General features: G+C 46.5%; 1 protein-coding gene across 1 annotated transcript in view; it reads right to left on the reverse strand.

The window, feature by feature from the left end:
• The window catches only part of PM20D2 (peptidase M20 domain containing 2), a 421,619-nt gene that overhangs the window by 204,701 nt on the left and 197,466 nt on the right, over positions 1-19,452 (reverse strand). The window contains exon 4 of the mRNA XM_069606510.1: positions 18,729-18,883. Coding sequence (XP_069462611.1) covers positions 18,729-18,883 — 155 coding nt within the window. The remainder of the gene's footprint in view (positions 1-18,728; positions 18,884-19,452) is intronic.

Below are 19,452 nucleotides of genomic sequence, written 5' to 3' on the forward strand. Positions count from 1 at the left end.
CCACCCTTAACATGGATCAACTGGGGTATTCTCTGCAACCTCAACTTCAAAATGTGTCAGTATGGTGATGACACACAGCCCTTAAAGTTAACTGCCTGAGCTACATTTACCCGCTGAAACACTGCCTCTTCTTTACTCAAACCTTGGTGTTGAGTGCCTACCTGAAACTCAAACCTACAAAGATAAAATTCCTCTGATTTGGAGGCACCAGCAAACACACCCGAGTTCAGAACTGGCAGACAAAGATGGAACTCTAAGACTTCACCCCACAACTCACACCAGTGGAAAGTCTCTCAGCTTCATAATCAACTGTGTCCTGCCCCTTGAATTGCATGTTGCAAAGAAGAGGCAGGCATCCTAATACCAACCCACGGTCCTCTGCAGAATCAAATCTTTCAGCTAGAACTCACAATTCAGGATTGTTGTCAAAGCCATTGTGCTCTCCCATCTCAGTGGTGGAAATATCCTACTCACAGGTGTCCCCCACCCGCCCAACTAAAGGTTGCCCATCATCCTTCAACATGCATCAGCGCAGCACAGAAAAACATCTGCCATTTTACCCATACACTCAAGTGACTGCTCCATTCCTCTGATGATCTTCAATATTGCCAGAATCCCCTAGAAATCACTGATGGACAATATGTTAATTGCCAGTATAGAGCTGTGCTTACTTTATCCCATTCTCTCTGCAACGCTATTTCCGCATAGTGACAACACAGACACTGGGTAACCTTGGAGAAAGGCAGCATGAGGGGAAAAGCAAAGAAGAAGGCAGTAAAAACCGACTGACTGCAATGGTGGACATGGCGAGGCAACAAGCTGCAAACAATCATGGCGATCATAGTGGAAAAAGTTAAAATATTGAAAACAGATAAACAGGTGGCCAAGTGGAAGGGTGAAGAAAGATAACTGGAGGCAGAGAATGAAGAAAAGATAAGAAGAGGACAGGCAGACAGAAACCTATAGTTCACCAGAGAATCCCAACAGAAGGGGCAGTAATGCTGGTGGGGCAATGAACAAGATGGAACTCAGGCGCAGAGCATTGCCTCATAGCAAGAGTTCCTCACTTTGTTATTTTGTGGGATGTCATGTCCCGGAAGCCCACTTGTGATGCGCCATTTTGGGACATCCCAGCACTATGGTAGCTCCAGGCGGTTACATGATGCTGGGGTGCTCCCTGTTGGGTGGACACAGAAGCAGGAACACAGAAACAGGACTAGAGCGAGTCCAACAGCGTGAGTGAATTCAGAGACAGGAACCCAGATGCTGGACAAGAGCTGGCTCCACGCCTTGAGGTAGGAGAGCCCCACATGAGCATGATATGTCCACAGTACCTGAGCAGGGCACTGCAAGCTACCGTCAGTGAGAGAAGAAAGATCAGGAAAGGAGGTGGAACTCAGTGACACATGACACCACCATGCCTAGCTGAGAAAATCACTCTCTCAGGAGGCCAACGGAGCATTGGTAGCTAGACAGCGCCAAATTGGAATCCAAGAAGTGTAAGAACGGAAAAACATGCTCCTGCCTTCTGGAATAAGCACACATCAGATTGGCACACTTTCTCTAGCACTTCAGGAAGGAACTGAAGACCCTGCGCTTTAAGACACACTACACCACGTAATGAGGAGCAGTAACTAATGGCAAGGTCCCCTATCTTACCACAACCCTCTTATTTATCAGATACCCCTTTGAATACTTATATAGCACGCTGCTGCCTTCTAGATATGTTTTTGCTCTAGGATCTATGTGAACACTGCAAATATTTTACTGTGAATTGCAAAAATGTTGAATTTCGTTTCCCCTCCATGTATTATTCACTTTACCCCACACTCGCCACATATATATGGGGTGAAATTGGGATGTCGAAATTCAGCATTCACAGTAAATGTATGCGCATTGATGGGTGTCTACGTTCACTATATGCCACCTATATACATCCATACATGCATATTTCTCTTGCCTCCCGAGTCATATGGGAGGATTTAAGGTAGACTATGCCGCGCACAATGTCACCCATGAGCATATCCCCATATTGCTATCTCAGCATTGTAACAGGCAGGTAAAATAAATCTCTCTCGAAGTCCATAGTCAGATTGTTCAAAGAACTAAAACACATGCCACGGAGGAAAGGTTGCTCACTGGAGTGACTACTGTACTCCTAGTCCTACATTACCACCATTTTTTCCCACACAGCTGTACTTGTAATGAGGAACAACGCCCTTACCTAGAGAGAGAGAGATTGAGAGAGAGAGAGAGAGAGATAGAGAGAGAGAGAGAGAGAGGAGCTGACGTAAATCCAGCCAATTCGAAGGAAGCTGCACAGAGCGGACATTGCTGCTATAGTGCAGAACCAACACAGCTTGGAGGCAGGACAACAACAGCTACGTGGTGGACAGAGAGCCTGCACATTGCTGTCGAGACCAGGTGTGTCAGAGAACCACAGCTCCAAGGTCTCTGCTGGCAAAAGACCAAACCGTGACCAACACAAAAGACTGGCATGTCGGAGAGAAGGACGCTGCAAGAGGACGCAAGGAACTAGTGTTCATCAGAAGAAGGTTCCATCTACTGCATATGGAGCGACCGCCTCCCCAGAGAAGGAGACCGCAGAACAGCAGATACACAGTATACAATAAGGAGAGGGAGGAGGGTGATTGAGTGCCATGGACTACGTCAGAGTAACAAAGCCATTCAAGTAGTTCACAGGCAATGGGTGCCTAACAAAGATGAGAAAATAAACTCCAACAAAGCGTCTCAAGAATCTCAAAAAGAAACCTACTAGAAACCAGTAGATAAAGGAATCCCTGAAAGGGGATGAACAGGGAGCTAATGCCCTAGAAGGAGAAAGAGTCCCAAAAAGGGTAAATACATAGTATTCCTGAGAAAGACACACTCCTGAGAGGCAAAAGCCTGTATCACCCAGATAGCCACATCCATAGACAGTGGTTAGTGAACCAGAATTGGTTACCTGAACTTGAATCCACCGGTCCACGTAACACTGCCAAAACCTTTCCCATCCAGGGAACGAAATAGACCCAAAGGAGAGATCCAAAACAAGCCTTTGAACAATTGAAGTATATTTCCAACAAAGTCCTCTGCCCAGACTTGTGTAGAGGGGTACCAGAGTTTGCCCTTTTTGCTATGAGGAACTTTATGGTGTATTGTGACTGTAACACAGAATCAGGTCTGAGAAAGACAATATTCTAGATCATCCCTCTTCTAAAAAAGCCAGGTGTATGCCCTTTAACACCAGCCAATTATCGGCCTATCACTAATACCCCCTTTCTTTTAAAGATTTTAGATCGTGTTGCATACATACAGTTATCAGAATATCTGAATAATCACATGGCAATTGGGTTTCGGCAAGGACACGGCACAGAAACCACATTTTCTTGACCTGAAATCAAGATTACTGCAAATTCTGACAAAGGACAGACTGCACTGCTTATGGTGCTGGATCTGTCCGCGGCCTTTGATCTGTTAGACGACACTCTTCTAGTCCCCAGACTCAAAGAAGTGGCCGCTTTCACAGAACAGGAGGCAGGCTGGACTGAATAATTCCTTAATAACAGACGGTGTACAGTCTGTAGTGAGGTGGCAGATGCTCTTCCAGCACCATTGGGATTTCACAGGGGGCATGCTTGCCACTCGTCCTCTATAACATCTTTTCGGTTCCCCTTTTCAATTTGCTGGAGGAGCAATATATTGGATTAGATGATACGCTGTATATCATCCCACTTTCTGGTAATTATGAGGCAGATGTAAAAAAACATAAATAAAATATATGATTTGATTCAAGTGTGGATGGTTGAGAATGGCTTAGCGATAAATAAGGAAAACCTGAACTGATGATGGTAGCCACAGAAAAGAGAGTGTTCAAATTGGGACCTGATTACAAGTCCTTCTTGCTAGCAGGCTGTGAAATCGAAACTACGAATAAAGTTAAAACACTTGGGATCTTTTTAGATCAAAATCTGAATATGCATGCCTAAGTGAGTAGCCTGGTCTCCTCTACAGCCTACTATATTAAGCTGCTAGCCCAACGTCACCCTTATATTTCATGAGCCAACTGCGAGACTGTGGGTAGAGCAATTATTTGTTCTAAAATTGACTACTGTAGCAGCCTCTCAGTAGGACTCAATAAATTAGATTGCTCTAGGCTACAAATCATACAGAACAGCGCCATTAGGGTCATTACGGGTCTTGGTAGTAGAGACCATGTTTCTGATGCCAGATGCAACCTACATTGGCTCCCTATCGAGGTCAGGATCGAATTCTGCCTCCTGGTAATTATTCATAAATGCATGATGGGCTCTAGCCCATTACACCTGAAGGATGCCTTGATGAACAAATCCAACATGAGGAACCTTCGATCTAATAAGACCAACCAATTTAAGATCCCTAAATCCACCCATACTCAAACCTCCAAATGCACTTTTTTTATGGCAGCTCCCAGGGCCTGGAATGCAATGCCTCCTGACCTTAGAGAACTGAGATCCACAGGCGTGTTTAGGAAAAATCTAAAGACCCTGTTGTTCAGATGATTGACTTGAGGCTCCCCTTTGAATGGTGGTCTGCCTCTTTGTACCTGTCTCTGTCTCGTGTCTGTATGTTGCGCCCTTAAGCCTCCGGCTACCCAAGTAAGCATTATAAATATATTAAAGTTAAAGTAAAGAAGAACATTTCTATTTTTCTTTGCATAAGAACTTTTGTGAGTCACTAGAACTGAAAGCAACACAAAACATGGGAAACAGAGAGGGGGGGATTTCCAAAGATATTGGTTTGGAGGTGATCATGCACCAGCCAACACCAAGCAGAACACTTGTCTGAATGTCTTTTTTCTTTAATAGTGGTCGGGTCAGAGAGATGGCTTAGGTTTGGACAGAACCGATTTATGTACCATGTACTGATGAGCACCTTTATTTGATTTATTAGACAGGGAATCTGTCCTATAGCAATAGGGATAGGTGAGGGATTTTCTTTTACTTTAATAAACTTTGTGGTGCTTCTCAAACATGTCCAGTTGGAATGGTCCTATCTCTGATCCACCACAACAGGCTATGTGATTTCCTGGTTTATATGAAAATCGGAAACCACCTTAGGTACAAAGGGCAGATGCGTCTGCAAGACTACCTGGTGCCTATGAAAAGAAAGGTAGCGTTCCCCAGCCTATATGGCCTGAGACTCACAATTGCAGCGGGCTGAAGTGATTGCAACTAGCAAGAAAGTCTTCCAAGAAACCAGATGTAGGTCGATGGAAGACGTTGGTTTGAATGGTCCTCGAAAGTGGCTCTTGATCATTGGATTGATTACCTTTCTATCTTCAATAGAAAGGTAAGCCCCAATGGCTGCAAGGTATGTCCTCTTTGAAGATAATTGAGTATCTGTTTGAATCAGATTTGATTAAAAGGAAATAATGTGACCAATGGAAGCTTGAAGAGCATTCTTTCTTTCCCCAGCATCCAGTGGCAGAGACTAGGCCACCTTCCCCTGCAGACGCCCCCATCTCCCTGAGATTATTCTCAGAAAGGTCTAAGTGGCCATAGTCTGATGTTTCAGGTGCCAGAGCATAAAGGAAAGCGACTGTGATGAATCACCTTGCCGTTCTGCTGGTGAAGAAGATTCGGAAAGAGGTGGGTACGAGGAGGTGGTCCATCGGCCATAAGCAGCAGGTGTGAGAACCAATGTCTCTGTGGCCAATGGTGGGCTATCAGGAGAAGCTCTGGCTGGCTGGAGGTCCTGAATTTCTGCAAGACCCTCAGAATCGGAGGAAACAGGGAAATGCATAAGCAAATAGTTTGGTCCATGATAACGCGTGCCCCAATGACCCTCTCCCTCTTCCCTTCTATGTGGCATAATGGCAGCATCTGTTGTTACACTCTGTTATGAACAGGCCCACCGGAGGATGGCCTTTGGAAGCAAAGTTCCTATTTGTGGTTGGCAGGTGATCTCCTGCTGAGTTTGTCTGCCTGAACATTTTCTGCCCTCGCTAGGTGGGCTGCCTGTACTGAGATGTTGTGACTCAGTGCCCATTCCCAAAGATAAACTGCCAGAGCGCATAGCTTCTGGGACTTTGTTCCTCCCTGCTTGTTGATGTAGTATATCGTAATGACATTGTCTGTCAGTATCATCACTCTTGCACCCGCTAGCATTGGTAGGAAGGCCAATTTCAGCTCCAATAGGTTTATGTGTTCCTGAGCATCCTACCAGTTCCCCCTGTCGTGAATCTGTAGGTCTTCCAGAATCGCTCTCCAACCTGACAGAGACAAGTCTGTTATGGTGTACTGATGAGGAAGGTGCTGAAAAGATGTTCTAACCCCCAAGATGTTGATGCCTGACCACCACAGTAGGTCTTGCAGCGTCCATACAGGAATGGCTTGGCACCATTAGAGGGTCTGTCAATTGAGACCATGAAGCTGCCAGGTGTAGTTGGGTGAGTTGCATCCATAGCTTGTCCATAGGCACTGGCAAGACACAGGCCATCCTCACACCCAATAGGCATAAGAACAACCATGCTGTTGTCTGAGCGTGGCATAGGATCAAATACATTGTTTCAAGTAAATTGTGTATCGTTGCTTCTGGTGAAAATACCTTGCCCCGCTCCAAGTCCCAGATGAAGCCTATGAACTCTAGCCTCTGAGTGGGGATGAATGTGGTATTCTTTACATTGACTGAAAGGCCTAGAGCATGCATAACATCTAGAAGATATTGTAGATGCTGGGATGCCTGGATTGGGGACTGGGCACTGATCAGTCTGTTATCCAGGTTAGGATATAGGTGAATGCCTTTCAGGCGCCGAAATGCAGCCACCACAGACATCAGCTTGGTAAATACCCTTGGGGTTATGCTGATGCCAAAGGACAAGACTTTGTACTGGTAATGACCCTGGCCTATTGAGAACCGTAGGTAATGGCAGTGAGGGGGCCAAATGGGGACGTGCAAATAGATGTCCTGCAGATCCACAGCTACTAGCCAGTTGCTTGGTTGAATGGATGACCGTATGAATGCGGGCGTGATCATTTTGAATTTTTCTTGGAGTAAGAAAAGGTTGAAATTGGAAAGGTCTAGCAGCCGTGTTCTTCAGAATGGCGAAGAACCTTGATTAAAGCCCCGACCCTCCTCCGAAGAAGGTATCCTCTCTGCCGCCTCTATGAGGAGCAGTTTGGCGATCTCTTGCAAAAGAGAGTCTGGGCCTTTTTTGGGAAAGGGTGCCGGAGATGGTGGCTTGGCGGGAAGAGGTTGGTGATAGCCTCTGTGGACCACCAACAGAGACCAGTTGTCTCAGGTTGTTAACCTCCGATAATGGCGCACTCGACATCCTACCAGTTTGCTGCTGACCTGCACCCTCTCTCCACTCAGACTGTTCTTTGAGGTGGGGAGGGCTAGGAGAAGAACCCCCGGGGGGACGGACAAGCCTGCTTCTTACGAGGCGTGCTCGAGAATCTATCCAGTCTATTTCGACAGTCGTGAACTGTTGGAGGTGAAGGCCAGAAGACCCAGGTTTTGCAGGGGGGCATGGTCAGCGCTGTCAAAGATTTTGTCTGTGCACTGTTCTTCTCTTTGTTTAACTCATCATCCATTTCCAGACTAAATATTTCCACCCTATCAAATAGTATGTCCATTATCCATTCCTGGACATCCGTTGGAACTTGGTGGCTTTGAGAAGCACTAATAGACGGATTTGCCACCATACCCTTAGCTGCTGTGTCAAGGTGGTGATAGGCGGGTTCCATGCGGTCTTGCTCCAATTGGCGGCCTTCAGTGAAGCCTGAGCGGAAACCCGCTGGATACTCAGGGGGGAGGAGCGAATCGTAGTTGCCCAGTTCCTTCCAAAACTTCAAATTGGCTGCACCCATCACTGCTTCAGCATTGACTTGTCGAAAGCTGAGGGTGCAGTTCTGATATATTTTTTTGCCTGCTTTGTCTAAGAGACAGTCTTCCCATTGTAGAAGATTCTGCGAGGATGAAGAAGCAGACACATCTTGGCTTTTTCCAAAGAGTGTCACTGCTGCAGCAATAGTGGAATGAGCTGGAGAATGGCCCCTCACACATAGCTTCTCTGCCGGAAAGGACCTGCACCTCATGTCCACTACCGGCTGGACCGATACTGGTTTTAGCCATAATTTCAAGGCCTCCCCCACCCTGTCTAACTGTAGGTATATACCTGACCTGTTTGTGGCTTTTCTAGACAGAACTGAAGAGAGAACCCCTTGTTCTGTTTGTGGAGTCTCCAATACTGGAATTCCCATGTATTCACCAGAAATTGAATGGAAGGCGTTGAATGACATGGGCACTTCCTCCCTGTCCCCCGAAATATCATCCACATCATCCACTGCGTCATCAGCTGGCGGGCCAGGAGGGAGCAGAAGTGATGGCGGTGGAGGGTCCTTCACAAGGGGGGAGGAAGGGGCCTGTGGGCTGGACCCCTGTGTCCCCCAATGGAGAAGAGGTGGCGGTCCTACTGTTGTCCCAGAGTGACGAATTGTGGATTGCACAAGTGGATCCACTGGCAGAGTAGTGGGGGGAAAGCACTTCCTTCATGAGGGATTTCAAATATTGCGTCACTGGCCTGAGTACATGAGCTCCTGGAATTTTCTGATCAAGGCCCTGGAGTGCAAATGCCCAACAAAGACCTCAGGGCTCAATTGTTGATGGGTGCCAAGATAGGTGGGGCAGAATATCCTCTCACACTGAATGATCATTCAACCCACGGAGAAAGGGCTGGAGCCCTGAAGTACCAAGGTGTGTGCTCCAACATAGCCAGAGATGCGTCACCCGGAAAAATCCTCAGAATATGATTTGGAAACAGTGACAGAGGAAACACATGGAACTATGGCCTGGGCCACTGCACAAGCCGCGTTGCCCCCAAAGGAGATCTTTGCGGCGCAGATGTGCTACCAACTGGGCCAAGAATTTGGTGAACACCCTCAGAGCCGATATCAGGCTGAAGGGAAGGGCCTTGAACTGGTAATGTCACCCCTGGATGACAAAATGCAGGAACTTCCGATGTTTACAATGAATGGGCATGTGGAAGTATGCTTCCTCCGAGAGTCACCAGAAAATCCCCTTCCTCCATCTGGTCGAGCAGGTGTGACAACGTGACCATCCTGAACTTTTGGAATTTGAGGAACTTTTTGAGGCATTGCAAGTCTAGGATTGGTCCCCACCATCCTGAATTCTTCCTTACCAGAAAGTATCTGGAGTACACTCCGGAGCCACTGAGGGACTGGTTCTATTGCCCCTTTGCCTAGCATGGCTTGAACCTCCTGTAGCAGCTGGGCCATGTGAAGTTCTTGTCGCATGACAGGAGGAATGCAGGTGCACTTGTCTTGAAATTCTTAAGTGTACCCATGCTGAAGAATGCCCAGCAGTGCTCCAGATAAGATTTTGAAGTGGGAGTATTTTACTCCCTATTTTTTAAAGATGGGATTACAACTATCTTTTGGTGAGTAAACAAACATCAGGAACATGTTTACTTCTTCCTATCAGGCAGTAACAACAGCAGTATATTCCTGTGGTATTGCATGCACTAATGGTCCAAACATATCCACTGAGCCGGTTGATTGAAAGCAGGGGCACAAGGTTTTACCTGTCTGTTTCCTTTATTTTCGGGAGTATTTGCCATTTTTAGGGAGTAAAAGTGAGTGATACACCCCTTATCAGCACCAATTTGGATGTGGAGATCTTTCGCCAATGATCGACAAAGTTTTATAGTCGGCCTCCCACTGGGGTGCGGAAGTGGGGGCATGGGTCCTGGGCCGGTTCAGGCCTGTTTCGGTGTCTGCATCCTGGATGGGGGGTGACAACGACACTGGGTGCCACTGCAATAGGCCTAGGAGCGACCCATATAAGCCTCCTGGATGGTGAAGCAGGTGAGCTGCTGATAGGGGGTGGTGTAACTCTTAGACGATCTAGAGACTCTCCCCTTTGGGAATCGAAAGGGCAGTATTCTCTGTTGCAGGGTCCCCAGAGAGCGTGCAGTCTCCATGTCGGTCTTGATGGCCTGGAGAGTGTCTTTGAGCGTTTTTCCAAACAGGTTGTCCCCATCGAATGGCATGTCAATGACGTTTGTCTGCACATCTGTGTGGAAATTCGTGGCATTTAACCAACCTTGGTGTCAGAAAGCCACACCACTCCCCATCAACCAGAAACCAGAGTCTGCTATGTTGAGAGCGACACTGATGGCACGGTCGGAAGCTACTTCACCTTCTTGGAATAAGGCCAAGACTTTGGCCTTCTTATCATCAGGGAGGAAGTCACGGATGGGCCCCAGCTTGTACCACAGCTCCATGTCGTACCTTGACAGGCTGGAGAGGGCGTTAGCGGCCTTGATGGTGAAGGCTGCAGTGGTGATGATGCGCTTCCCTGCAGCATTCCTGGTCCAGAGGCACCATTGACAACAGAGAGGGGTTGGAGGATCTCTACCATCGAGTCTGGCGAAGGCTGAGACCATCTGGAACCTGGCATTTCTTCTCCAACCGGTCACGCTTCGCAGGCGTGCTATTCGGAGCCTTCATGACTGCCAAGACATCTTCCCATATGTCATCCAACAAAGGGACCGATACGATATACTTTTTTTAGCAGATTCCCGCCGCTCAAAAATGAAGCACTCCTTTTTCTTTTTTGGCACCAGGTTGAAGAGTTTGACAGCTTTCGAGATGATGGAGTGGAAACTGCCAATTTCGTCCGGGGGATAGCCCCTATGGGCTCATCAACATCCAGAGGTTCCCCATCCGCTGGAATGTAGTCATCAAACTGATCTGTGTGGGTAGCGTTCATGTTGGTGTCCGTGTCAGTGTCTGTGTGAACTGGCTCTTCTGCCACAGGAAGGAGGGCCCATAGTACTGGCCGAGGTGTAACAGGTACCTTATGAGGTGGTGTCAGCTGATGCCTATGAGGCTTGGAGGACTCCTGGCTGGACCAGGTATAGGAGCAGGCATAGGAGCAGTTGACAGTCGCTGCTGAATTTCAGCCACCAGAGTGCAGAGGGTGGTTTGAATGTCCAAGGACATGTCTCTCGGCGCAGGTGCTGGTGAAGTCGGTAATGTAGGAGCAGGAACTGGACCTGAGCCCCTTGGAGTGCTAAACAGCTGGCAAGGCTCACGGGTCGGTGAAGCTTCATGAGGCATGGGCAAAATGGGGTTGGGTGGCCCCCTTCCTAATCCAAATAAAAATATTCAGGCAGGTCCTAACTAAAAAGGGGGACAAACTTGGTGGGTTTGGTCTGGATGTTCCAGGGCAGGAGGCATGTCCCTCACCAGAGAAGCAGGAGCTGGAATAGGAGCAGTCGTCGACAGCATCGTTGTAGGGGCAGCTGACAGGGATCTAGGAGGCAGAGAGACCCTGGGCGTGGTGACCCTTTTAGAGCTAAAGGTGTGGGTCGTTGATGAACCTTTCTGTGTAGCTGCCTTTGACAGAAGACTTGATTTCGATGACTTTGTCGATGGGGTCGTCAATGAGGTCGACGGGCTGGTCGTTAACGGGGCGATGGTCTTCATGGATGAAGTTGTCATTAACAAGGCTCGTGTCGATGAGGCATCAACGACGGTGGAACCGGCCGCTGCTCCTTAGAAAATCTGCTCTTTGATGACCTGTGCATGGACGTCGAGGATAGCGATTTGCTCGCGGACAGAGGTAAACCAGAAGCCGGCAGGCTGTCAGCGGAGAAGGCAACGGTGACCGACCCTTCTCAGAACTTGGTCCTGCAGCCGCAACAACCGTTGACGAGGAAGTCAATGGAGCATGGGATTTCACCTTTTTTTGGCTCATCACAGAGGAAGCATCCTTAAAGGAACTCGACCTCGTTGTACAAGAGGAAGTACAGTCAGTGGTCCTGACAGCCCTACAAGAGGTATGACTATGCACAGGGGCCATGTCACAGGCGTTTCCCTCCCGTGATCCATGCCACCAACCGGCAGTGGCGGTCCTTCCGAGTCTTTAGCAAAAAGGATTAACAGATTGAGCATCCGTTAACGTCGTGGTCGGTATCAAGACAGTAAATGCACTTGAGATGCTGATCCTCGACCAAGATATTCTTCAGGCCGCGGCTTTCACAGGGCCTGAAGAGGCTTTTCTTCATGGCATCCACCATGATCGAGGTGTCGAGGTGTAAGCACAAACCTGGGCCTGTGGTGCCACGAGCTGAAGCTCTGATAATGGATTGAAGATCTTCAGCGACAACGGGTCCCCGCTGCCGGTAGTTGCCGCATGGCGGCTGACGAAGAAGAGATTAATTTCTTTAAAAAACAGCAAAAAACAAACGTTTTTCGAGGAGCGAAGTACAAGGACTCTCCACACTAGAAACATGCAGTAAAATCTGAAGATGGCCACCAGGGGTGGCGCTTAGGAGGACGAGTGTCATTGGGCGGGGGCAGTATGACCCAAAGGACACTGATAAGCTATTGAGGAGATGAGCAGTTTAAGAGTAAAGCTAAACTGCTTTCTTTTTTCTGAGGATTCCCAGCCTGACAATGGAAAATATTCATGAGCATGTGAATCCACGCAAGACCCCATGCTGGAGGTAATGAAGTATGAATGGCTGTGGACGGAAGCAGTATTGTAGCCGAACGGTTCTAGAAAGAAAAGTTCCCAAACCTTGCATCTCATATAGCACTAGTGTCGATGCAGTAATGTCTGCAAAAGGAAAAGGGAGAACCTCATGTGTCTACCTTAATAATCACCTCTTGCAGACGTTCGACTAACAAGCTACTGTTGTAGCTTTTTTGCCCTAACTAAGTGAACATGAGTGGCTGGGAGGCGACTTTCTTTGAACATTGTAGGACTAGGAGATACAAGAGACAATCCTACAAACAATGGATGCCTTAGAGGGCTTTTTTCCTGGTTTAGAACCCCCAAATGGGATCCAGAGGCTGTAGTCTTTCAGACATCCACAATATGAAGCATCCACTCTGCGCTTGACTGCAGAGATGGACAGAAGGTGAGGAGGACTGCTTCAAGATTGATATAGAAAGATGATATCCCCTTTGGGAAAAAAGAAAAAAGGAGGAGTCTGAAGGACAACCTTTTCTATGTGAATAACGGTGTAGTGCTCCAAAGACAAAGGGGTCTTTATTTCACTTATGCACATGGATGAAGTCACCACCAAAAAGAAAGAAGTCTTTCATGTGAGCAGCCTAATATCAGCGGAAGCCACCAGCTCAGACAACCTCTGAGACAGAGATGTAAGCACCATGTTCAGATAGCAGACCAGATGGAGAGCCCTTAGCCTTGGGAAGAGACTAGTCAGGCCTTCAAAATTGTGTTTTAGGACTGGATCAGGGCTAGGAAGAAAACATGTTTTCAAGCATTTTAACGCACCTATTGCGGTCAGATAGGCCAACACAAGTCTAACTTAATACCACTGGTCAAGGGACCAGTGGCAAAAAGAAAGCCATTTATTCCTGTATTGGTTCCGGATAGATTCCTTCCTAGTCGTCATTATGACCTCCACATTTTCCTGGGAAGGACCCAGAAGACCTACAGTTAGGTCCTCATGAACCCAGAAATGAAGGACATCAACTGAGGGGATGAGTGCAGTATGCTCCTGCTGAGAAAGAAGCAGAGAAACACTGAGAAAAACCTGGGGTCTTGACTTCCAGACACTTGAGATTTGCAAACCAATATCTGACCTGCCAATGGGGAGTCACCAGGATCCGGGACAACCTCCGAGACTGTCTCCACTAGAAGATCCCCTTGTGAATAGGTGGAGTTGGGGGAAATGCATAAACCTAAATATCCTTCCCTAAATACCTGGTAGCCAGAGAATCAACACCCACAAAGCTCTTGCATTTGGTGTACATGGGAGAGGAAAACAGGTCTAATTGAGGAAATCCTCTGCACTGAAAGAACTGCGATAGGAAGTCATAGCAGAGTTTTCATTCATAATTGGCATGTTCCAATCATGTCATTGTCATTTCCTGGCTCAGGAGGATAACATGCTAAAGGGCACACTCTCCAATCTCCACTTCAAGGATGCACAAAGGTGGGGATTTTGTACCCCGACGCACCAAGCTTGTTGAGGTAAGATATGCAAATATTGTCTGTGTGAATGAGCAAAACACTGCCCGAAATCAGTGAGGAATGTATTGAGACCCAGGAAGACAGCCTGAAACGCAAAAGCTCTAGATCCTGCAGAGGGGTTCAGAGAACATGAAGGGAATTCAGGGCTGCCACAGCTGAGGATCCTCAAACAAACCAGTCATCTAGATACAGATTAATATGAACGAAAGTTCCTCAGTTGCAGAAAAGTGGTCATGCCGGCCATCAGTTTATAAATTGTCTTGGGACTGCATGGAGGCTGAAGTGAAGGACCCTGTACCTGTCATGTTCCCCCACTATGAGGAAAGATGGTGACATTTGCTGTGAAGAGGCCAGACAGGTAGGTGTAGGTAAGCGTGCTTCAGGTCCACTGATCAAAACCAATCCCCTTGACACAGCTACACTTGCCCAGATCTGGTCAGACCTCTCTTGAAGTTTTCTAGGGGGAGGCAAATATTGAAGGGATTGAGGTCCAGTAATGTGAAAAAGGCGCGGCTGTTTTCTCTAGGAAATTCTAAGTTCTGCAAGTAAAGCTTAGACGGCTCTCCAGGTGGAAACCACCCTCAGGGCTCTTGTGGTTGAAAACCTTAAGAGCGAGAAAAGTTGACACCACATGAAGATGAGCGTGCTTGTAAGGGGAACAGGAGGAAGAGAGTGATGGTAGTCCCCACCACCACTCCCCCATGTTAGCATAGTGAGAAAAAAAATGCTAAACTGCAATCAGTTATTTGCATTTCGGTAAAGTGAGGGTCACTAATAGTACCTAGAACTGGAAAGCTGCCTCTCTGTCAGGAGAGAGGTCAGTCTGAAAGTCCAAAATTTCATTACAAAGCTTAAGATTAGTTGCCTCTAACATGGCATCAGCATTAGCCTTCCTAAAATGCAGCAAGGAGTTGTCATACACCTTTTTGTCGAGACTACCAAGGAGTCTGTCCTCCTTCCTAGAAAGAACCAAATAAGGCAATGAGGAAAGGAATGGTGAGAAAGACTTAAAGAAGAGAGAGGCGACAGCCACCACTGATGAGGAGGGCTGTGGAAGACTAGAAAGACACCCTTTACAGAAGCCATCTGCCGACAGCAGAGATTTAGCATCTGATTAGTCAGCATAGATAAGTGTGGCCGATCTATGAAATATTGGCCTTCTCAGTCAACATGTCTTTCTGGTGAGGTAAGCTGAACATTCTGGGCCTGAAAGCCCAAGCATATTTAACAGAACACTAATCTCTGCAAGTGGTTGTTCTCGAACAGGAATGCCCAAGTACTCCAGATATCCTGTCATGGAAAGCTTTTGTAGAAGAGGGGAGGTAATCCTCCATGTCATCAGCCCATGCGTAGACCAGCCTGATCCTGGGAGTACCCTCCTGCTGGAAAGGAGATTTCCCGAGTGGGAGGATCCCCTGGTATTGTAGTACCTAAGGCATCCCCTAGGAGAGCTGTTTCCTCTATAATTCAAAGCTGCAGGAGCTGCACCATTGAACCGGTGCTGGCCCCACAAGCGTGACTGAGTTATCAGAGGGGAACAGTACTATGGGAGCTGCGGGATTTGATGATGGCATCAAGGTTGGCTTGGTCTGGGACAATGGAAGCATGGCATCCGGAAAATCTCGTTGATACCATTAAAATAAGACGTCATGGCAGAGAAGTAGATCAATATTTAAAACTGCTAAAAGAAAACAGTCCTTGTTAAAAGACAGTGATATGATTGCAAAGGAAGGCGTCCATGTTGAGGTTACTGTAGGGTACCAAGATGGCTGCCAGGTGGTTGGTGGTCCAGAAGTCAGAAAACCTCATGGGCCCAAAGGCAGAGGTTAAAAAGACGACCATAGCAGCGTAGTCATGGGGGACCAATTCATGTGGGACATGAAGAACCTGGGCTCTTCCCTAGGCACCAAACCCTGAACCAAACCATAGGCAGAGGACTCCTGTATTCAAGACAGGGCAACAAACCCTGATCACACTCCGGGGCAGAGAATTCTTGTAGAGACAAAATGGCTGAAGCAGAGTCTGTCGTGGCGGTCAAGATGGTGCCCGAGGACATCTCAACGTGGCCTGCCATCTCGAGCAGATAGCGCTATAACGCAGGAAGAGATTTCTTGAACTACCTTTGCTTGCAGCCTGAAGCCAGCATGGACTCTCAGGCCAAGAGTCGGGATAGGTTTCAAGTTCCAGCGTGAGACATGTGACAGTCAGAACGAGATGCTACGGTAGTAGTGTCAGAATGCTGAGATGTCACTTTGGGTTAGAGCCCTGGACTAAGTCTCGAAAGATCCTGTGTGACTCTACCAGTACGTGCTCTGCAAGTTACAAGGTCACCCTTGGTAAAGTGGCGACTAGCAGCTAAATGACCGCCAGGACCCGTCCTGGGCGCAGGTTCTCCCAGGAATGAGCTGTCACGCTGAGGTACCAATGAAAACAGAGGTCTGCTTATCTTCTTTTCCTATGAAAGAATGACCGCAATTGGTATTTCAATGGCAACGCGCAGAAGAATTCTATCTGAAGAGCCCCTTCTTAGCCAGGGATGAAAAAGGGTGTCACGCACTATACAGGAGTTGCAGCAGTGATGGGGGTCCAGACATTCAATACAGAGCATGCGTAGGTCCGAAGCCTAATTACTTCCATTTGTAGAACTTACACGTAGAGAAGCCACTTTGCACTAACAAATGACAGAGAAATCACTGGTGTGCGGCTTTGAGAAAAATGAAAGAAAACAGAATGAAAACTAAGGACAAGTGAAAAAATAAAAAAAATATATATATAAAACCACTGCTACACAGGCTTCCAATCTCATTGGTGTGGAAAATGAACAGTTGGGCTTTGCTGAGAGGCAGAGTCAGCATGTGTTGAGACCACGACCCACGCATGCTGGCTCTCTGCACCAATTCAAATGTAAGAACCTTTGAAACGCAAAAGGCTGCAGTGTTGTCCCCACTGGACTGACACCAAAAAGGAAAGGGCATGGGACATATGAGTATCTAAAGATATATATTAATGACTCTGTGATAACAACTATGTAGTTATGGTTAAGTTGGACTCTAGAAAGGAAGAACACTTTTTTCGATGCTTAGATCTTTTATGCCATTTGATGAATCATCATAAAACTTTCCAAAGTAAATACACAGGAAACTGACATTTTTGGGACATTTTCAAGTACAACCATCTTAAGAGGATCACGGTTAGAGGGAAGGTCCCAAAATGTGATGTATGTTTTAAATAAAATTTCTCATAGACACATTTTTGCTTTCACTTATAAGGCCATGGATATGAAGAAAACCAGCAAAAGGACCTCACATTTTGTCTGAGACACGATCCTTTGTTGGTCTGGCCAAAATCTGTACATTATTTTTCTAAATTTGGCCAGAAGGGCCACATTTCCATTAGCGATATAGTAGCTCAAGGATCCTATTCGACTCACGTGGCAGTTTTGAGTTACTTGATTGGCCAACTTGAGTTTGCGGACCTATAGAGGATTTCAGCACAGAGTTTCCAGATTGGCTAGTTGAAAAACAGCCAATCCGATTAGTTTGGGACCTAGTAATTTTTCCCAAATACCTGCCATTGTTGTCAACAGGCTTTGTACAGGCTCCAGCAGACCTATCACTCACTCTGTAAACAGACATAGTCCAGCCTCTAGGGTAGCCGTCCACATGCCCAGGGTAGGGAATGGGTGGTGTCCAAATGGGCGGAAAATGGCCAAATCAAGTTTAGCGGATCCAGGTGATGGGTCCTTTTAAAAAGCATTGGATTTCATGTTTCTCAGGGTCCCCCACAATAAGATGAGTGGAGGGGGCATATGGGTGAAGTAAGACCCAAAATAAACCCAGCAGTTTTATATGTGGTGTTCCCAAACCCAATACACAGGTCCTCAGTAAAAACTGTGCACATGATGGCCATGTACTGATCAGAAATGTCTAGGTAAGAATAAGGGACCTAGTCAGAAAGCAGACACTCAAGTTCATCAATGGAAGGGAAGGGTGAAGCACAGCAACCACTTTGGTGGACGTGAAGGTTCGAAATGAAGTGAACATTGACTTCTGACAGCAGAAGACTCTCTCCGAACCGAACCTGATGTGGCCAGAATGCAGCAACCAAGATCATTTTGTAATTCTGAACTGTTTTGAATGTCTGTAAAGGCTGGCGAAACAAATGGGTAAAGGAATAAAGGAATTTACCCCACCAATGAATGAATGAAAGCATCTGCTACAGAATATAATCCCACTCACTGGTGTGAAGCATAATCTGGACACATATGTGTGTTCTGTGTCACAATAAGTCTAATTGTGAGAAACTCCACTGCAGAAAGATTGGGATGATTATCTTCCCATTCATGTGGGTAGTGGGACAGCCTGCATAGAGCATTTGCTTTCAAATTCGTCTCTCCATCTAAATGTGTTTCAGAAGACAGCACATATTAAACTGGAAGCCTGCACGAGAAAGGCTGGTCATTAATATCAAACAAAAATATTCAATCTTTAGCATATTCGTGGGATCCGTTGAAAGACATATCTTCAAACAGATCACACCTGTCTTCTCCAACTCTTCCAAACTTACTCTATAAGTTGAATAAGGTTACAGGCGGTTAGTTATTATTGCTGCACGAACTAAAAACGTAAATCTCACTTTTTGACAACATTAATCCAAATGAAAAAACACAATTACAGTAGTATTTTCTAAAGTGCATCTAATCAAATACTTACGCTGCATCCGGTTGCCACTGCTGCAGCTTTAAAGCAGGCATTTGACTTTTCTTGCAAAATGATGAGGTCTTTGCGAGAGGGCGCACGCAAATAAAATTCTAGTTCAGAGTAAGAAGGAATGATGTTAGGTTTTACACCACCGTTTCTTATCACTCCTATAAAAAACAAGAAAAAAATCAAATAGCCGTTTAAGAGCATTTACAGTAATTAGGAGATAAGAAAAGCACTGCCAAAAATATCGATTTAGGAAAATGAACCATGTTCAAGAGAGTCAATCAAAGGAATGCAAATAAAAACGTCCAACATATATATTGACATTTCAAATACAAAGTTGCAAACTTCCGGATATATATATATTTTTTTGTATTTGACAGATCATAGTCACCAAATCAAAAAGCGGCTGCTTGCATAAAGGTGCACTTTGATTAATCAAGAGCCATCCTGTCAAAGCTGTGCAGCACATCGTGGACGTTTAGGAAATAAAACAAGTAACTACTCACTGTCGTATTTTTTGTCCGGTCTTTTTTTGCTTCAAAAGCATGGAGTACCCTTCCGTGATGTGCATGACTATAATGATGGAAATACGAGGCTAGACTGCATGGGGTATGATCAGAAGGGATTGCAAGTAGATTATGAAGGATAAGGGTAAGGATCAACCAGTTGTGAAAACTAGCGGTGCAAGTATGAGATCCCATTTTCTGCAGGCTCTTCTAAGGATGCCAGA

Source organism: Ambystoma mexicanum, chromosome 4p (assembly GCF_040938575.1).
Source record: "Ambystoma mexicanum isolate Mex_15411 chromosome 4p, UKY_AmexF1_1, whole genome shotgun sequence".
Lineage (NCBI taxonomy): Eukaryota > Metazoa > Chordata > Amphibia > Caudata > Ambystomatidae > Ambystoma > Ambystoma mexicanum.